At 37.6% G+C, this 21,668-nt stretch overlaps 1 protein-coding gene across 6 annotated transcripts in view; it reads left to right on the forward strand.

Annotated features, from left to right (window-relative positions):
• Positions 1-6,460: 6,460 nt before the first annotated feature.
• The window catches only part of IDE (insulin degrading enzyme), a 62,895-nt gene continuing 47,687 nt past the window's right edge, over positions 6,461-21,668 (forward strand). Inside the window, exons 1-3 of one of the 6 annotated variants that reach the window (XM_026710581.2) lie at positions 6,461-6,645; positions 11,132-11,297; positions 21,374-21,558. In XM_026710581.2, coding sequence (XP_026566366.1) covers positions 21,399-21,558 — 160 coding nt within the window. In that variant the 5' untranslated portion in view covers positions 6,461-6,645; positions 11,132-11,297; positions 21,374-21,398. Of the gene's footprint in view, positions 6,646-6,668; positions 6,904-7,332; positions 7,529-11,131; positions 11,298-21,373; positions 21,559-21,668 lie in introns of those variants that run through there. The other 5 variants (XM_026710580.2, XM_087932459.1, XM_026710582.2 and 2 more) reach the window with 5 other exon arrangements.

Below are 21,668 nucleotides of genomic sequence, written 5' to 3' on the forward strand. Positions count from 1 at the left end.
GGGCCTACCCACACAGGTGAATTACACCAGATCCACTGGAAATGTAGATGTGATAACATACATGAGTTTTCACTTGACCTGCTGGTGACTTGTTTCTTTAGACAGCTATGTTCTATAGACGGGGTCTGATCAACGTTGTTTTGGCCTTTTGTATGTTTTAGATCTGTACGTTCACCTGCATGACTGCTACTGTATGCAAAATGAGCTCAGGAGAGAAAATATACGGTTTTCTTAATTAAAATATATATTCCTCTCCACTCTTGCTTTCTGAGTCTGTTTAATAGTATATTAATATAGTTCCTTTGTCTTGCTCAAACTGACCAATGCTCAGTTATTGGGCAAATGCTTTTGAAATTTGCTGCAACAGACATGGGTGGATGACAAACAACAGCAAGTGATGCAAATCAGTAATAACCTAGTTGTAGAGGCAGCTTATTAAAACAAACCCCAAAACTGCACTCTATAAGCAGTTTAGCATCTTCAAATTGATACTTCAGACACATGGTAATTTTAAAAATAAAGTTACTTGGGAAGAGCCAGCGTTTATTATGTCCTCGATTGTTCTTATCTGGTGGTGATTTTAAAAGTATCAGTAGTTAGTATGACCATAACCCATTTAAGCAAATTTGAAGGATATTCTCTCCTTGTCTCTTTTTGGTTAGGATTCAGGCTGGCTTATAGCACTGAGTTCTGAGTTCTGACTGAAGAACTGACTGAAGTGGCCTCAATGACTCTTTCTGCTAAAGACTAGATGATGGCAAGGAATATAAATCCTTGTATCCTGCACGATTCAGTCAGAATTGAAGAAACTCCTTGGATGAGAAGGAAAATGTCTTCAAGAAAAAACAAAGTCCAGTTGCCTTTGGAAAAAAGTACCTTTGGGACAACCATTACCTGGATGACTGAGAATCTCCATAGACACTCAGGACTAAAGAAATGACATTCCAAAGAATCATCTAGTGTGATTGGGCAGGAAATATATCTAGAGCACTTAAACCTAAGTGACATAGTTCTTAATATTAATTAATTATAGCAGCCTCTCCCAATATGGGAGCTTATATGCGGGAGAAGTTAGAACAGCAGCATTTGGAGCATAACAAGAGAAGGATGTGTGGGTTTTGTTGATGTGCATGAATCACATTCTTACTAAATCATTTTCATCTGGATCATCTTCCCTGTGGAACTGAATCATCCTTGACATTTCAAAAAGTATTTAAAAAAGACATACGTGTATATACATCTTATATCCAGCTGCCTGAAATTTGGCAGTTCAATCCTGACCAGGTCAAGGCTGCCTCAGCCTTTCATCCTTGTGAAGTTGGTAAAATGGGACCCAGATTGTTGGGGGCAATATGCTGACTCTGTAAAACTGCTTAAAGAGAGCTGTAAAGCACTGTGAAGCAGTATATAAGTCTAAGTGCTATTGCTATTATATGCTCTAGATGCACTGGCACAAAACTTGCTTATAGAAGGCCTAAGACCAAAGGAATTGCTTCAAAAATAAAGCAAAACCAAATGAACAAGCTGAAGATCATTTCTCAAAATCAAATTGGCACAGCAGAGACACATTAGACAACATGGTTTGGCAGTCAACAGCCCTATTTGTTTTCTTTGGAGTCTTTACTATGTGTTTTTAAAATTAAAAAATAATTCCCAATTATTTTCAGTGGAAGCAAAAAAATGAAGATATCCAGAGTGTCCAATAAAATTAAATTTTAGAAAGTGTGCAGTAGATGTTCTATAGCTCTTCGCTACCTTCACTTTTGGAGGGTGTGATGTTGATAACATCACACCCTGTGATGGCTGTTGCATAACCCTCCTCTATCATTTCCTCATATCTTTCAGTTTTGTGCACATGTTCTTTTTATTTATTTTACACTGGGATTTTTGCATTTTGAACTATTAAAGTCCACCCCCTTGCTTATTTTTCAGTATTTGCTTTCACAGTGGAAGGAAGAAACGTTTTCCTATTATTTGTATGAAGGCAAATTAACATTCTTTATAGAAAAAACAAATCTATGTACATTTCACAAAATTGAACTGCAGGAAGAAAAACAGATCCTGAGGCAATATTCAATCTTCTAGAAATCCCAGTTCCCTTCCCTCCCTTAAGATGACCTTATGGAACACATTGTTTAAGATTTAATTGCAAATAGTTACAACTCACATTGGTAGAAAACAGAGGAATATTATTAATAGGATTACTGTTATTTTAAAAAAGCAAAAGAGCATTTGTAATAACATATGCTACAGGATAAGGATTGTTAATTTGTTTTATGTAAGATGCATTTTATTACTTTGAGCCTCTCCTTGCCATTTTATTACCACATATGGCCATAAGACAGGATTATGAGGACTTATGAAATGGGTCAGAGGAAGTTTCGTGTATTTTGCAGGCTGTGGGTTATGCCTGTTCTATAATAACTTAGGAAGCAGAGCATCTGGGAGTGTGTGTTTCAACAATAATTTTTTAGTGATTAAAATATTGTACCCGATTATTATATTTTCAGCAATGTTGAACCCTCTGCCCACACAGCACCTATCCAAACTGTTGCCCTACTTAAATACTAATTGTTATCTTTAAGGTATGTCTTGTTTTTCATTGATGGTTTGCATGTTACCTGTTGAAATTTAATCAACTCGATGTAGCGCTCATGTTACATAAGCTAATTATACAAGCATAGAAATTAAGGGATGCACGGCTTAAAAGACAAAGTAAACATTCAGTAACCATTTCTACTTATATTATCCAGTTGTAATTAATTTACTTTGAAATAACTAAAGGCACATCTTTGGAGCCACTGTGATGGGCGTCACCCTACTACTGGCCAAGTGGTATTCAAATTAATGTACTTCTCTTGCAAGCTGGCCACCTCTTTCTAGCCAATGAGTCCACATAAAAATGGAAGCCAGTTGGTGCTCTTTCCACAATTTTTTAAGATTCCTTTCTCTGGAAGAGAAAAAAACAACGGGGTAGAAAATCTCAAATAGGCATTGTGCAGGGGAACAGTAAAGTTCCCCATCAGAGTAACTGGAAAGGATAGGGAAATGATGGAAAGGTCTTGTCCGCGTAAAGGAGAGAGAGGTCCAAGAGCAAGCAATTTCTACCTATAGAAAAATGCTCACCTCTAAACTCCAGAGGAAACTCTGCAAACTATTGAGAAGAAGCTGAATAAATAGGTACCAATAATTCGATTAGCTTTCTAACCCAATGGCACTAAATCAGAATTGCCACTCAGATCACAACCTCTTCAGGTGCGAGTATATAAGCACAATATATTACACATAAAGTGAGACATTCCAGCACACAATTAGCAAATGGCTGCCCTTATAGAGAAGAAAATTGATAAAATACCCAGGCACAGCTGATTCACTGCATTTCAGCTAAGAAATAGTTCCCCAATCTGATGCGGTATCCTCTAAATAAGTCTATCTCTCCCAGAATTCAGTCTTTAACCATACCAGTTTCAAAATTGTTTTGCTTTTCACTTAATAAGAGCATATTTTTCATATTAAAATTGAATTCAATTCTAATATGAAAAATATACTCTTATTAAGTACAAAGCAGAACAATTTTGAATCTAATACATCTAAAATAAATAATTGGAAATTTAGAATTGAATTGAGAATTGATAAGATGGCAATTGAAAACAAGTGTCATCTCTGCAAAGAAGAAATAGTACACCACCTAGTTAACTGCTGCAAGAAAATCTCAGACTGATTACAAACAATGGTATCACAAATAGCAAAATGGTGCACTGCATGAAGTAATACTTGCCTCCAGGCAAGAGCTGGAGTATGAATGAAGTGATAGAAATGAAGAATGAAATGAAGTAATAGAAAATTAAAAGAAAATAAAAAAGTTAATGCTCTGGGACTTTGCTATTATTTATTGTGGAAACAAAATATGTGGGAATAAGTTTTTATTGTTTAAAAATAGTCATTGTGCAAACTTTTGATGAGGGCACCAGTATCTGGTATCTATTGTACATTGCTGAATTCACATATTGCACTAAATCTTAAAATGGCTTTTAAATATTTGCTTAGCATGTTGTATACCAGCTATTGTAGATTATAAACCACAATTATCTTACTTCTCAATCAGATACCTTGAGCTGGCATACCTTAAAGAATTAGTAACCAGGAAACCACAAAATACCACACATAAAATAGTGTATATTCAGTGTATATTTTTTCTTTATAGAAATTCTTTCCCATTTGTTGCAATGGGAGTGACATCATAAGAGTCTGATATACCGATGGTACACATTGTTCCTTGTTCCTGAATGACTTTAGAAGAGTGGTAGAAGTAAGGTTTGTATACATCCAAGCCTTCTATTACATCTCAGAAAAGTATATTTCTAGTTTCTACTAATGGAGCTTTGGGATTGGGTGGCTAAGGTTGCTGTTTGCTGCTAGTTAGGTTTCTGTCTCTACGGTACATTCCTTTCTCACTCTGTTCCCACAGTATTTGCAGTTAGTTGTGATAACATGCCCTGAAACCTTTATCCTCTTGATTACATGAATTCTCATGTATCATCAGAGCTGAAACAGAGAGAACCCCTCTCCCTTCTGATCTCTAGCCAACCTCGAGTAGAGCTATTTCTCTTCCTATATTTGTATTTTTGGCTTCTGAATTCCTTTTCATCTGGTCATCTTGCTCCTATTTTGGGCATCAACTTTTCTCCAGGCTCCAGAAAGGTAGCGATGAGAGCTGGTGTCTGTTATTATAAATAATATTTTGTATGGGGAGGGAAAAGAATATTAGTACCATCCCATATTAAGAGTACTGTATTCTATCATGGTATTATTGCGGATCCTTATTTTGAGAGAAAGTAACCTTGTTAGTTCTCACGGCAGTGTTTACAAAATTAGGAAGGTCAGTCTCTATCACTTCTCCCCTGCTCTATGAAGAATAGCGCAGCAGCTGCTCAGCTTCGGTTTTCTTTTCTCCAGGATTTTGCCAGTTGCATAATCATAGGAGAGACTGCCTCTCTCCTCTTTCAGACTATTTCTGGCCTACTCTTTTCCCCTGGGTTTATTTCCCATTACTGGAAGCAAAATAGAGATTAGCTGTGGGTACAATCCGTTTTACTCGGGAATTAATCAGTGCCAGCTCAAAGAAGGATGTATAGTGCTTTCTTTATGAAGAAAATTTCTTTTTTGAGGAAGCAAAGATCCAAAATATTCTAAGGCTTCTGAGATGTTCCCTGAAGACCTCAACTTTATAACCTACAATTTCTTGAATCACCTGTGTTCATCAGCTACAATTCATTAACAACATAATTCTTAATGTGCATAAAGTTTAAAAAGTCTGTGTTAAAAACCTTTCTATTGCTTTTGTAGGATTCTGGATTCTTCCACAGATTGTCTTGTGGAAACATCGTTAGTTCTTCATGAAACATTGTCTGTACATTCAGTTGCTTGGGCTTAGGGTGAATATTCATCTATCCTCAAAAATCAAATTCTGCATAAAACAAACTGCAATTCAGGACCAGATTCTAGAGACAAAGGGTCTGACATGTTTTGGAAACATTGTTTAATGAATTGTGTGTTTGATTCACTCCAGTTCTCGTTTTATGACTACCAGTATACATTGAAAACAATATACACTTACGTATGTAATTGTTTTCATTAGTTTTCTACAAAAGTCAACATGAAACTTTACCTCATCTCTTATTTTTCAGGCCAGCTGTGCAAATTTCCAAGCCAAACATTTGGTGGTAATCCATGTGAAATTGCAAACCTATGAAGTTTATACTCAGTACCAGGGCTCATCCAATGTTTTAAGTTATTACATTTCATTTATTTCATTTTCCAGGAACCGCCCCTTATCATTTATTACATCAGCCCTGTGTAATTAAACAGCTCAAACCCGCTGAGATAGTTAACCTTGCTTAGTCCAGAGGCCTTACAGTCCAGAGGCCTGGAGGTAGCAGCTCCAAAAAAAAATCCCCAAGCACCCCAAAATTACACCAGTTAATTAACAGACTCTCATCTGAAACCCACTAGATGGGTTGAATCGAGTCCCTCCCCATCTTCATCAGTAGTGCCACAGCTCAGGAGAAAAACGGGTGGGAAATCATACTAAGCTATTGAGCTCTTCTACCTCTGGCTGTTATGACCCCGTAAAAGAGCTAATCCTCTTCCAAATTAAGGGAACGTGGAGTTTGGATTGGAATCAGGGCCCTCGAGCTGCTAACACTCAATCGAGCCGGGGGTCCACGGGGCCCGTTTCTAGATTAGCTGCGCCTCTAGTAGTTCCGCGGGTGCAACTTGATCGTTGGCTTAGTGTTTGCGTGCATAGCTTTACTCGGAAGTAAATCAAGTGACTCGGACTTAAGGTGTGCAAAGGGCAGCTTTCTTCGTAACAGTCTTTGGATCGCGCGCTGTTTCTCCCTCTTGCACACATACACACATACGTGCGCGCATACACAAACACGCTCCCCAGAGGAAGGGTACAGTCCAGAGGCCCTTTGCTCCTTAACTGCAGCCACCGCAACAGGCGCTGCCCGGACGTTGCCAGCGGGCACCCCTTTGGCTGCAAGCCGCCTCTCGCCGTTGCTCCTGCCGTCACCGCACGCCGCTCTCCCCGAAGCCGGCTACTCTTTTCCTCCCCGCGGGCGGAGCTCTTCTCGGAGTCAGGTAGGATCCTCCGAGCGCCTCCAGGCCTCCGTCGGGGAGCGCAAAATGGCGCCTCCGCTGGCCGGAGAACTGGCTTAGGCGCTGTTTTCTTTGAAGGGAGGGGCCGGCCGGGGAAGTAGGCCGGCTCGAGGGCAGCGGGCAGGGCCCAGAAATGCGGCAGCGACTCTCCCGGCTTATAGCTCTCCGAGCCTCCCTGCGGCCGCTTCCTTCAGCGCGCCGGCTTTTCCTGAGACAGCAACAGCAGCTCTTCCTTTGCGGGTACAGCCGCGGGGAGGCCGGGAGTTTGGGCCTGGGGGGAGCGGGGCGGCGGTGAGCGTCTCCCCGCCATGACTACGGTTGGGGAAGAGGTTGAGGGGGGAAACCGAGGCCGCCTCGAGGTCTCGCCGGGTTCTCCTCTCGCCCGTTCCCAGGTTGTGTAACCGGCCTTCCGGGTGCGAGTGGGATAGTTGCAGCCCCCGCTTAGAGAAGGGGTGAATTGGCGCGAATGCAAATTCTCTGGCGAGGGAGGCGGGAAGAAATTCCCCAACTCCCGGGGCCCGAGGTCCTTAAAATGGGAGTTTGAAGGAGGGGAAGGTGAACGGCCGCCGGCCTTCTCCCCCTCGCCGTCCCCCGAGAAGCGATTCTCTGCGGACAAAACGGGTGGGCTGCCATGCATGCAGGCAAGGTCGGTGGGCGGGTGCGAGTCGCGGCGGGTGTTTATATTGGGACAGAAGGAATAGTAAAGGCGATATAAAGTGGGGTGTGCTGAAGTCGCTTCTGTCTGCTTTTCTGTTGTGTGTCTTGCCGCCCGGAGTCACATTTTGTGGGAGGAAGTTAACGTCATGCTGAACAGGTTTAACTGAGGAGAACTTGGCCAGAGAAGCATCAGATTTCATGGCTTCTTGTTAAGTATTTCTTTCCTTTCCTTTTCGGGTTTTTTTTTTTAATAGAAAGGTGTCGGTATAGATTTAGATCTCTTTTGCCTCAGAAATCGAGGCTGAGTCATAAGACCGGAAAGTGTCCGCTTTTTTTTGGTGCATTTCTTTTTCTGTTTTTCATGCCAGTATAATCGAAGCCGGTGTCCAAGTGAAACTGGTTTTCTAGACGAGAGTTTTGTTATTCTTTTTCTAATTTCTTACACTTCTTAGAGTATGTGCAGTTGTTTTATATGGGTTAGTTAGTAAGTTTTCACGAAGTTGTCCAAATTATGCATTTAATCTTATGTGAGAGATATACAAATACACTGTTCACTTTTCAATAAAGTGAGCCAATATCAGATCATGAAGAAATATTTTCTATCCACTTTGCAGGTAAATAATTATTTGGACAACTTCATGAAAAGGGCCTGGCCTGAGACTGAAGATAACTGTACTAAACTACATAGTATTCTAATACACATAACAGGTTGTGTGGAATTTGGTGAATTACAAGTAACTATTTGGACTGCAGAAATTTCATTTTGTCATGCACCAAACATACGAAGGTTAAAATGTTATTTGTAGGGAGTGGAAAACAAGTCAGATGTGATTATCTGTTAGTGAAATATTTGAATTTGTAATTACCAAGGAGTTGCCAGAAATAATGAGCATGATCTCACCCACAGTTAAGTATGGATTAATGACATTGGGTTTAATTACACTTAACAGTCATGTTGAAAGAGGTGATATTTTAATACTTTTATTGTGCATAACTTATTGCAACTGTAGTCCACCAAGTTTTATGCCATTATAAATATTGACAAGGAGGTATAGGAAAGCTGTGGTCTACATATTTGAGTTAAAATCCTCAGTTCTGGACAGCATTGTTGATATTGAGAAATGCTGAGAGTTGTCTTTAATATTTGGTAGGTCATAAGTTAATCACTCCTGCAAAATATCACTAGGTTGTCTTTTGACGTGTGTAGAAGCCACTTGGATGCTTCAAATGTCTTCTTCTTGATCAGCCAATCAGAATCCTGATAGGTGTTGGAATATTGTGAGCCAAGCTAATGACAAGCATTTGCTCAATTCAATATTTTGGTAATATTAAAATTCAGGTGTTGAATTTGGAGGTGAAAACATTAGTACTATTTGAAAATGTTTTAACAATGCTATATGAAGTGATTGAAACTAGGAAGCCTGTTTTATTCAGCTTAGGTGAACAAATGAACAACAGGTGGACACCTTGAGCTGTCTGAAGGGGTGTCACACAAGAGATGTTTGAAGTTGTTCATTGTTGTGTTAGGCACTATCAAAGTATGAGTAGGTTTGGAAAAGAGGTTGATAGGATTTTTGCTAATGGTTTAAAAACAGAATTAGAAAATTTGATATGTTTGTATTCACACAAAAAATTATTATAGGCCATTGACCACTTTCTATTTGAGACAGGTGTGTCTAACCCATGACCCACAGGCTACATGTGGCCCTCAACCGGTAGTAATGTAGCCCACAAGTTTGTAAAGTTAATTTTATTCTGTGATTGATATGTATTAACCGTGTTACATATTTGTATGCAGGCCAAGCCAATTTATCTTCATTTAGTGTAGCTCAGGCAAGCCAAAAGGTTGGATACCCTGATTTAGGCCCTGGTTTTTGATTAGATGGCCATAATGAAGGCCTAAAAATAGTCTTCTGTCACTTTCCCAGTTGTAGACTTTGTTCCTAAGTTATTGATACATAAAAAGCAGACTCTGCACTTGCAGGAAAAGCACTAGAAAGAAAAAAATGCTATAAAATAAGTGGTTGAAATCTGACAGAAAAGGCAATTGTAATCCGTATCCCCATTAGAGAGAATGTCTGTTTCATTCTCTGACATTGAAATGTTAAATTAATTGGGCTCTAATGCAATTAATGAAACAGAAAAAAATATAAATTAAGGAGAAGTAGTTGGAATCTAATATCAAACTACAGAAAATGTTGTAAGAAAAGTATAAATAAGAAATGTATTTCAAGAGTAAATTCTGGGTCCATGATATTTTCTATTCTTAGAGAGGAAGGAGAGTGATTATAACCAAGTATAGAACACAAGGTCAGGAAACAACAGAGCAGAAAAAGTATGCAGAATTCTTTCCAATTCCTTAATAGCAGCATCCCTTTAAGTTATGTGATAGGAAAGGGTAAGTTTAAGAATGATACAGTGGGTAGTTTTCAAAGCTGTTGTTTAATTGTTTCCATAGGGAAGTATTGTTTTTTTTTTCTGGAATGTTTTTCTTGCAGTCTTCAAATGGATCTGTCCCATTTTTTAACTGGAAATTTGTTTTGCCAACTACTTCTGCCATATCACACTTGAACCTATTCTGTTTTGGAGAGCATCCTGCTGATGAACAAAGTTTCAAAGTTTTTTGCATGATTGCATTTCAACATTATGTGGAAGAAGTGGGAGACAATACTAGTGATACAGGATAATAGCTTGATATGATTACTATTGCCTGTTTTGTTGAAACTATGGGATTTAACACAATTCACTTGTTAAATATACAACACAGGCAAAATTAGATTGTTTTAATACATATTGTCAGGATCATGTTAATCAGGTTATTTATGATGGGTGAAATTTACTTAAATAATGTATATAAGAATGGAATACCTTTTCACCCTCTGGCTATTCTGCACTAATAGCCAGCAATAACTGTCAGGATGACTAGTGATGAGTGACATTGGGAGTTGGTGTACTTCCAACATTTAATGAGTTATAGCTCCTCATTTCCACTCTTGGGAGATTTCAGTTCAGTTCGAGTATGTTGTGTGATCAGAGCTTAAACCATTAATCATAATGCCTGTGTTCGTATAACATTGTTAAGATAAACTACAGTATGTTTTTATGTGATTCCTGATTCATACCACACCCTAAGAATATTGTAACTTTTGAATAAACTTCTGAGGTTTATTAACCATATATGCTCACTCATAAAACAGCCAAAGATACAGCTGAATTATTTTGGAATTTCTATTTGCCTTGAAACACATAGGAAGTTTTCATTGCTACACCCAATAAATTATCGTGCTTTATATGTCCCCATAAAGCAATTGCCAGAGAATTGTGGACTTTGTGAATGACCATCTCTGCATTGTTGCATTATAGATGAAATCAATGAACACATATTTTTTAAAGTGAAGCGTAATTCATTTTTCCTTGTGTACACTCTCTTATTGAAACTACTACATCACTTTTTTGTTTTCTTTTTCAGCTGGACTATTTTACCCTCGATTTTCTAGCTTTTTGCATTTGTATTGTTCTATTTAATTTATCCTATGTTCTGTGAAAATTGCTTCTTGTATGCCTTAACAACACATTCAGAATGCTAGTTTGACCAAACTCTATAGTAGCATTGTTGTTTATTAAACATATATCTGATTGTGCTTTATTATATCATAAAACGTTTTTGTAGTAATATAAATAACTTTCTTGGATAAGTGTTTGTGACAAGAATATTTCTATACATTACTTAGGAATAACTTGGTGATATATACTCACTTGCTCTTTGGATATAATCATGGCTATAACTACTTCTCATTTGATTCTTCCTTAGGCGTGAAGTGGTTGCAGAGGGCCATATGTCTTAAAATGTTAGATGGGAAGCAATTGACGTTACCAGCTCAACAGTGTGTCTCCTCATAAATACTTCCTGTGTTACAGTGCCAACTGATTCATTGTTGCCAACAGTACTATATAGTGAAACCACCAGAAATATAAAGGTATTCTATAGTGTAGCTTTTATATCTGCTTGTAAGACTATCTCCCTCAAATTAGAGTAGGTTTTAATTGATAAAAGCTAGTTTCTTTCAGTAACACTGTTATCTGTTTCTTGTTATGAACTCATGGAATCAGAGAGGTAGTTATGATTTTGCACAAAAAATGCAATTTTCATTAAAACCTATTAAGTCCTCTGCTTTCTTCAACCTTTAGCAAATACAGTCTATCAACATAACATTTTAGGTGCAAAGCATAGTGAGTTATCATTTGTTTTCTTATCTTCCAATTCAAGTTACGAAGTCACATGTGGGTTCAGTCAGTTATTCCTGCTGCATATTGAACAACGTTTTCCCAGGTATTAATTACTTTAATGTTTCCACCATTTAATTATTATTACTAGTACCATGATTACCCCCCAAAATAGGACCTGCCCCAAAAATAAGCCTTAGCCTGATTTACACGCTGGCATCTAATATAAACCCTGCCCCTAAAATAAGCCCTAGTGGAGGGGGTGGGCATGGTTAGCATAGGAGGTGAGCATGCGTGGGCAGATGGTGTCTAGTGGCAGCCACAGCCCACACAGTACAGGTGAGTTGAGTACCTGTGCAAGCATCAGGTGGAAGCAGAGGTGCAGGTGATCTGGACACGCCTGCGGGCCGTGGAAAGCTGAGCAGTGCTGAGATGGAGTGGCAGACGGCCACAGGATGATCATCTTCACATCTCTCAGCTTACCTGCAGCCCGTGCAGTGTGTTGGGATCACCTGCCTTTCTCTCTGAGCATTGGGATTTCCTGCCTTCCGCTCAGTGCCTTCGGCTCCACACAGCCCAGAGTGTACCAGCCAAGGGATTGGCAGGCTGCAACTGCTGCCGGATGCCATCAGTCCCCGCGTGCTTTCCAGCTTTTGTTTGTGCAGTGCAGGTGGAGTGCCCAGCCCGGCTGATTACCCTGAAATCATATTTCCCCCAAATAAGCCCTAGAACTTATTTTGGGGCCCAAAAGACAATAAGATTGGGTCTTGTTTTGGGGAAAACATAGGTAATATTAATATACTGCCTGCCTCTTAGTGACTTCGGTTGATTTAGAAAGTGTTTTAAACATTAAAAACAAAACAAAAATGAAAGGTACAAATGGCAAATATGATAAAACCAAGAATCAAGAAGTCCAGACAATCTAAGCGGGCTTCAGTCATCCTCATCAAAGTCCTGGGCATATTGATTACACCAAAGCTCCAACATGCAGGTGATATCACCTAACAATTTCATACAAATGTTAAAAACATACAAAGGAGGCTTGGGAAATGACACCCCCCCCCCCATCAATATGAGCAGAACCAGACCTGGAAAAAGGAAGAGAACCACTGTAAAACATGGTCCCTGATTCCCAACCCACAGAACTGCCTCAGAAGGATTCTGTGGGCAATGATGTGACAAACTGTTAAAAGATCAAAGAGCACAAGGATGAATGCATGACCACCACCCCTTCTCTGGCACAGATTATTTGGAAGTGTGACCCAAACTTTCCCAGTACTAAATCTCAGCCTAAAACCTAACCAAATCTATTTCCTCCAGGACAATCCAGTTGATCACCTTCTCAGCAATCTTACCCAGAAAGAGAAAGTTGCAGACTACATGATAGTTATCAAAAATAATTAGTTCCAAAGATAACCTCTTTAAGGAGCATATGGTAAATTGCTAAGTAATACCAGAAAGTTAACATTAAATCAGTACTTTCAGCAGATTGATATGCTGGTGAGACCAGCTACTCTTAAATAATGAGGAAAAAATTTTTTTTTTTATTGACTGACAGGGCACAAATTTAATGTTTATTTTGGGAAATATATAATTAATTCAGTATTCACCTTCAGAAGAATCATTTCCAAGATGAGCTGGTAATTTATAGTAGAAGAACTGGTATTTAGAAGAAGGACTCTAATTTGCTAAAATTGTGACTAATGAAATGCTCCCAAGCTTTAGTTTCCATTTAAGTCAAGACAATGATATTTATTGGCTTCAAAAGGCGTATTTCTTTTTGTCAGCTTCATGAATTTCTCACAAATCAGCAATTTAACTTCTGCTTACAACTCTCCTATGCTGTGTTAATTGAAGACTTGTTTTAATTTAAAAATGAGGTTAACATATAGGTTGAAAGATCCCATATGTATCCCATCAGCAGATTCTCTTGCCAGACTTGAGAATATCAGCATTCAGAGGCCATTCTTCTAAAACAATATTTGATGGGCTGTCTATAGCTATAGGATACCTTGGGCAAAGCCCAGGATTTCATTTTTTAAAACAAATACTTTTCTGCTGGGGGGTTTTCAAGTGAAAAAGTCACTATTCTGGTGGCTTTGAAAAGTGGAGGAAAATTGTTTCATTTAATCATATTCAACATTAATGTACTATAGTTATTTACTTAAAGAAGAGTCTTGCATAGCAGTATTACTTAATGGAGTAGCCAGTCACGTTATGTGTGGATTCAAAATTTAGGATAGCTCTCACAACCCATTACTATTTATTTCTTAATAGGAAAATAGTTTTTTATTTGTCCTTACGTTTGCTGATAGAGCAATACAAAAAGGAACAAAAAAGACATACAACTGGCTATAACATAGCCACTCTTTCAATATTATTAATATCTTTCAATATTATTAGTTGTTGCTTGGAAGATGTTGGCTGCCTGCTTATTATAAAACCTAAATGTTCTTTTTCCTTCCATTACCAGTTTTCTCTTTCCCTTGATTTATCTCCATCCAGTTTTGTCCGCCTGTTTTCCTCTTTTCATTCCTAATTCAGAAATTGTCACAATTTCACCAGCTTCTCTACCTTGTTTTTTTCCTGAATGCTATTACTGGACAAAGAAGAATTTGTCTATGCATACTTGCATTTCTGTATGTGAAATAGTGTGTGAAAAAAATGGGAAAGTGCCTTCGGAATCAAATTTGTGAATTGAGTACCTTATTTTATAGGCATTTAATTTTAGTTAGTTATTAAATCGAGCAATACAATATTTTTGCTCTAATTGCTGTTTGGGGTGGGGTATGGCTTCATTTATTTACAAGTATATCACTTTTGGGGTAAAGGATGGGGAAAAAATTGGGCACTATGCAGGATTTTCATCTGTGTTAATTGTTTACTGCCTTCATTTCCTTTTAGAGGGGTCATTTTAAACTCTGAATAATCACATTTTGAATAAATATGTTAGCTGTAGAGTGCAAACTGGATTAAGCTGAAAGTAAACATTTTAGTCAATAAAAGGTTAGTCAGAATTGTCATTTGCTACATCACCCTTCAGTGGCTCTTATATGTCATCCAAAAAATTCAGCTGTTATTAAATTTATATAAAATCTATTCATTGCTAGCATCTCATTGAGTAACAAGGGGTTCTGAATTCAGGATAACTTTTGCTAGGTGTATTCAAATTACTTTTAACAATTTTCATTGTCCAAGGAGCTTGGTTTTAGGAGATTACAGGAGTGCATTTATAATAAATGTAATTACGTCACTCATCTTCTTTAGCTCTTCATTCCAAACATTGGCCAGGACATCTAATATATTTCTTGGATGATATTTTGGAATTCTAAAGTTTTCATGAGTTTCTGATAGTGGATAATTCAATTTTGCCAACCCTCTTTACATGTGCCTCAGGCTGATGTAATGATGCTTTAGTCCAGTATTTGAAATGTAAGATCAATGGAGTCTATATGATAATAATGATAAGCACCAGTGTATGACGTTGAGCAGACCCAATTTGCTAACATCCTGAACTTCACTTGCCTGAATGAACTCTGCTGAGAATGTTAGCATTATTCACTATTATAAATTAGTGGTTCTCACACTTCTGAGTTTCTTTCATCATCATGCTGTCTGTTAGATGCTTGCTGTACTGGCCAAATTCTTAGGCTATCCCTGGATCTAATATAGAAGCTTCCACAATAAGGCCAGTCTTATAGAGGTCTGTGCAACTTCTCTTCCCCAAATATGATATGAAGTAGACTCCATCCAGTTAAATCACTTAATTTAAAGGTTCCTAATAATTGAAAAGCAGTTAAACAATTTCTGAAAGTGATTAAGAGATGTGGCTAAGTGAACCTTACATCCAGACTGTGTTATGGCTGTAAACTTGATTTCAATTTGAATTCCCAGCTGCTCACCCATGAACCAAAAAGCCTAAATTCCTGCAGTCTGCTCACAAGGAGCAGTTCTTTGAAGTAGTGGATTATTTTAATAATCTCTTTTTTGCAGAGAGACTTCATTGGCCAAAAATTCACCATCTGGCTGCCAATCTCTGCTGCAATGACATACCTGTTCCTTTAGAGACATCTAGATTATCATGGATCAGAATAGAATAGAATAGAATAGAATAGAATAGAATAGAATAGAATAGAATAGAATAGAATAGAATAGAATTCTTCATTGGGCATGTGTGATTAGACACACAAGGAATTTGTCTTGGTGCAAATGCTTTCAGTGTATATAAAAGATACATTCGTCAAGAGTCAAGAATCATCAGGTACAACACTTAATAGTCATGGGTACAATAAGCAATCAAATCATACTAGGAAACAGTCAATATAAATTGTAAGGATACAAGCGACAAAGTTATAGTCATATAATCACAAGTGGGAGGGTTGGGCGATAAAGAATGATAAGATTAATAGTAATAGTAATGCAGACTTTGTAAATAGTTAGTGTTGAGGGAATTATTTGTTTAGCAGAGTGATGGCGTTTGAGAAAAAACTGTTCTTGTGTCTAGTTGTTCTGGTGTGCAGTGCTCTATAGCGTTGTTTTGAGGGTAGGGGTTGAAACAGTTTATGTCCAGGATGTGAGGGGTCTGTAAATATTTTCACAGCCCTCTTTTTGACTCTTGCAGTGTACAGGTCCTTGATTGAAGGCAGGTTGGTAGTAATTGTTTTTTCTGCAGTCCTAATTACTCTCTGTGTCTGTGTCTGTCTTGTTGGGTTGCAGAACCAAATCAGACAGTTATAGAGGTGCAGATGATAGATTAAATAATTCCTCTGTAGAACTGTATCAGTGGCTCCTTGGGTAGTTTGAGCTTTCTGAGTTGGTGCAGAAAGAACATTCTTCGTTGTGCTTTTTTGATGAGGTTTTTGATGTTAGGTGTCCTTTTTAGGTTTTGTGATATGATAGAACCTAGAAATTTGAAGGTTTCTACTGCTGATACTGTGTTGTCTAATATTGTAAGAGGTGCTAGTATGGGAGGGTTTCTCCTAAACTCCACCACCATTTCTCCGGTTTTGTGTGTGTTCAGTTCCAGATTGTTCTGGTCACACCACGAGGCAAGTTGTTCAACCTCCTGTTTGTATGCGGATTCATCGTTATCTCGAATGAGACCAATCACTGTTGTATCATCTGCAAACTTCATTATTTTAACAGGTGGGTGGTTTGAGATGCAGTTATTGGTATATAGGGAGAAGAGAAGTGGAGAAAGCACACAGCCTTGTGGGGGGTCCCTGTGCTAATTGTAATTGTGATTCTGCCGAGCTTCACCTGCTGCTTCCTGTCTGTTAGGAAGCTTATGATCCACTTACAAGTGTGTTCAGGTACTGCTAGCTGGTTTAGTTTAGTTAGAATAATATTTGGAATGATGGTATTGAATGCTGAACTGAAGTCTATAAAGAGGACCTATGCATAGGTATTTGCGTAGGTAGGCACCTATCTAAATAATTCTGGATAGTTAATAATATTAAAAACAATGAAACCATATTCAAAATTAAACAAGACAGCAGCTAAGAGAAAATAAAAAACAAACAGTGCAGTCAGGAAATTTGATCCATCCAACATTCAGGCTCCCAAGTTCTAATATAGAAGCAAACCTTTGAGGCTTTGTGGAAAGCCAGCAGAATCAGGACCAATCTGATCTCCAGATTTCAGAAGTTGGGCACCAGAACAGAAAAGGCTCTATTGAGTACAGCCTAATGGCAACATCACCACCCAACTAACTGTGTTTTACTGGTTGTTAGATATGTGTTGTATTATTGGTTTTAACCTAGGAACCAAACTTTTGTTCCAATTTTTGTAATCTATGTTATGATCTACAATGAAACGCTTTTGATGTGAGCCATTATAACAGCTATAATTCTCTAAAGCACAATTTCTGGTCTATGGCACATGGCAAACAGTGCTGGGTAATGCGGTGTGGACTCCAATTAGTATGAGAATGAGATACTAATTCATAACAGCAAAAGAAGAATAGTGCTAGAAAAGCGATGTATTTTTAGTATCTGATAACAATAAAGTTCAAGGCCAGTTGCTATCATTTTTAAAAAATCTAATTTTGGATTGTAAATATACTAGTTTTAAGCATGTTTTCTTCACTTCAGGCTGTTGTTGACTTGTTTCCTTCCCAAAAAGGAAACAAAAAGATTTCTTGATTTTCATAAATGTCAGGAAAATGATTGGGAGTTGGTATTGAAGGCTATCTACTTTAGTCAATTTTATCAGACTAAAAGACTGTGATTTCTGTTTTCTGTAGTTCAGTATTTATAGAAATTTTAGAGGATTAACGATATGCTTATTATATAAACTTTCTGTAGTGATTTCTCACAAGATTCTTGTTTTCTTCTGGGAATGCTGACATACCTAGTTTTCCTAAGATAGCTATGTTAGTAACCAGGAAAATTCATAGGAGGATGAATGTCAGACTACATGGTTGAAAAATAGATTGAAGGTCCATAGTTTTAGATTTTAATTCTATACAATTGATGTTTCTGGAAATGGATTGTTATGACATACTGTATTGAATGATGATGACATAGCACATGTAAAACTGATACCATGGCAACTTTAAATGTCTACACATTGGGCAGTACCTGAAAGCTATGAAGAACCTCCAACAAAGGCAGCCAGGCAAGAAATGTTTTTTTGAAAGAAAAATCATTGAGAATGCAGAGCTTGCTGTGCTTTCAATGAGTGAAGTAAATGACACGCTGATAGGATATAATGTCTGTGTGTATCCTACTGATATTATGGCAACCTTTATTATTGCAGCTCTTTAATTTTATAGCAATCTGACTCCCTTCTCAGTTTGATTCTTTCTCATATCAGACTACCATCCCAGCTGGCATAAAATGTCATTATAAAATACTTATTAGACAAATTAGAAGAAAGAATTTTGCTTTATTGTTTGATTCGCTATGTAGTTCAAAATGAATTTAGCTGGAAAAAAACGTGTATGTGATTTTTAAGCATAGAATTCTAATGTTAACAGCCAAGGTCTGTTTTATATATTTGGGTTGCCTATAGTAAGTACAGTGCGGAGTTCCAGGGATCTTTAATGAAGAGCCTATACCATAGAACTCAATTTCATTGAGGGCCACATTAGGGTTATGTTTAATCTTGTGGGGGGCATGGCCAGGGGGGCATGGCCAGCTTGACATCACTCGTTGGGGGCGCCTATGGTGGCCTGAGCGCTCTGCCACTGAAAATGGACTCCCGAGCTCTGTTTTTGGCTGCGACAGCTTCCTGCAACCGTCTGCCAGTGAAAAAATAATTTTCGCCATTAGAGGGTTTCAGGAGGCCGTCGCAGCCAAAAACAGAGCTGGGCAGCCCGTTTTCGCTGGAAGAGCCATGGGCCGATCCTTCGCTGTTTCCAGGGTGGCTCTGCAGGCCAGTTCTAAGCACCCTATGGGCCAGATCCAGCCCCCGGGTCTTGAGTTTTACACCCCTGCCATAGAATATAGATTGTTGTGCACTCAATTATTAATAATTTTGTGACTAGTGAAGGTAGAGCGTAGGAATATGGAATTTAATTTGCTATTCATCTAGTTTTAGCCATGAAATATTTTGCTCCATTACTGCTGATGAAATTTACCGTTTTGTTTCTATTTTCGCCCAGCTTTCTTTTTGCTTAACTTTTTAATTCTTTTTAATACTTAATTCTTTATTACTATAATAGAATAGTACAGTTTGTAAAATGCAACTATTTGATTCTTTCTTTATATTTCTTACTATAGTGTCATAGAATATGAGCAGGTTTTTCCCCTGTGTGGAATTATTTAGCACTTTTGTAATATATTGCTTTTCTGCTCTAGAAAGCTGATGCATTTTGCATTTATCTTAAAATTTCAGGATGGCGTGCTGCTATCATGAAGTAGATAGCTGTTGGGAACAAATAATTCAGCACTTTGCAAATGGAAGTACAAGTCATTTAGATGATTTAGGAAAATTGGTAATGTTTTGCTAATATTGTTAAGTGATAGGATGAAGAAGATATGCTGTTTTCTTCAAAGTTATAGTTTAAAAGTTAATCTAATATACAAACAACAAAACCAGGCAATAATGTACAAGGAAGAACAGCCCCACATTATTCTTCTTATTTTTATCATTGTTCCTGCATTATATCTTTTTACACACACACACACACACAAAATAATCCAAATAAAAAGTTTATATATAATATATATATATTTGTTTTATATGTGTGTGTGTATAATTTTACTCAGATTATCAAAATATGAAACACAAGTGAAAATAAAAATAATAGGGAAAAGGGAGGGGAAAAAGGAAATAAAAGTGTAAGGGAAAGGAGGAAAAAAAAGAAAAAAGCGTTAACTTCTATCTCTTTTCAGTACGGATTGCTTAACAAATTTTGGGTTCAATTGTGGCCATAAGTCGAGGACTATCTGTACTTCGTATATACTAGCATTTTTTATAACAATAATAACAAAATTATAAGCAAATCCCAAAATAACGCAAACTTATCTAATCAGCAGATCCCAAAGTCAAAATTTCATTTTTTCGGTCTGGAGCACAACTTCTAGAAGAAGTATTCCTTTATTATATCTAAGCGCAGTTTAATTAGCAGTAGAATATTGCAAGAGCAAGCACTGAAAATGCGATCATTGCATTTCTTGAGGTTCAGACAAAGGCATAATCATGCAAGGAATCCTGCATGAATGACCCCAGTGTTCATGTGTGCTGCAGTTAATTCCTTGTAAGTGCAGGTCATGAACTGAATGGATTTCTCACTGATCCTTGCAGGAGAATTTTGGCATTATAAAATGTGTCTATCTTGCTCAATTCACTAGTGTTCTGACTAACCTTAAATTGTTAATTTGGGATTCAAAGAGCCATATAAATCTAAGCATGGCCTGCTAAAACAAATGATAAATTGAGTGCTATTATACTATGGTTTGAATGGAGTAGTGTTTTTATTTAGGTAATTAATTGGGTATTGTATTAACGGTTTTATTTAACTTAGAATTGGCTTTGGAAAACAGTCTTATTATTAATCAGTAGTTAGCAGGGATACAATTAAGGATAAATTACAGTACAGTTGAAATGAAACAATTGTTAAGCAAAATTTTGCCCCATTTTACGACCTTTCTTGCCACAATTGCTAAGTGAATCACTGCAGATGTTAAGCTAATAACACAGACGTAAGATGAATCTGGCTTTCCCATTACTTTGCTTGCCAGATGGTCACAAAAGGTGATCACATGGCCCCAGGACACTGCAACTATCATAAATATGAGCCAATTGCTAAGCATCTGAACTTTGATCGTGTGATGATGGGGATGCTACAACAGTCGTAAGTGTGAAAAACAGTCACAAGTCACTTTGTTCAGTACTGTTGTAACTTCAAACGGTCACTGAATGATCTTTTGTAAGTCAAGGAGTACCTGTAGCCTGTAAAATGAGTTACCATAATAAACTGAATCCATTACGATCTTTTTAAGTCCGTGGATAAAGTATTTTAGATCTGGAACTGTGTTTGGAAGTTGTAGTAATGTATTTATTAGAGTTTGCAGTCCTGGCTACTAGCTTGGCTGGCTTCAAAAAGGACTGGACCTCATAAATGGAAATAATCTGTGCTTGATAGATAGATCAGTGCTATCATCCTGTGGTGATAGCATGAATCCCTCTGAAGGCCATCTCTTGGGAGATTAGAGGACTTTCTTGTGCAATTGGTTAACTATTGTAAGAACAGACTGCTGAACTAGGCCAGAGTTAGGCCAGAGTCTGATACCGTAGGGCACTTACTTATATTCTTATGTTTGTAATATTATCTTAAATTATTTGAATCTAACTTTTCCTGATATCTTCCTATTTTCTTTAGGCTTCCGCAGGAAATATACTACAAAATGAAGGATCTTGCTATCAAAAGAATAACAAATGAAATTATCAAATCCCCTGAAGATAAACGAGAATATCGTGGATTAGAACTGGCAAATGGCATCAAAGCAATGCTTATCAGTGATCCCACTACAGACAAATCTTCAGCTACACTTGATGTGCACATAGGTATTTAATCAAATGTTTTGTTTTGTTTTTATATTGTATGATAACACAGGGTCACAAAATCTTTTACGTACGTGACTTAAGTACAATTATAAGTTTGCTTGCAAATTTCA

This window comes from Pseudonaja textilis, chromosome 4 (assembly GCF_049901715.1).
Source record: "Pseudonaja textilis isolate UNSWEBS1 chromosome 4, rPseTex1.2, whole genome shotgun sequence".
NCBI lineage: Eukaryota > Metazoa > Chordata > Lepidosauria > Squamata > Elapidae > Pseudonaja > Pseudonaja textilis.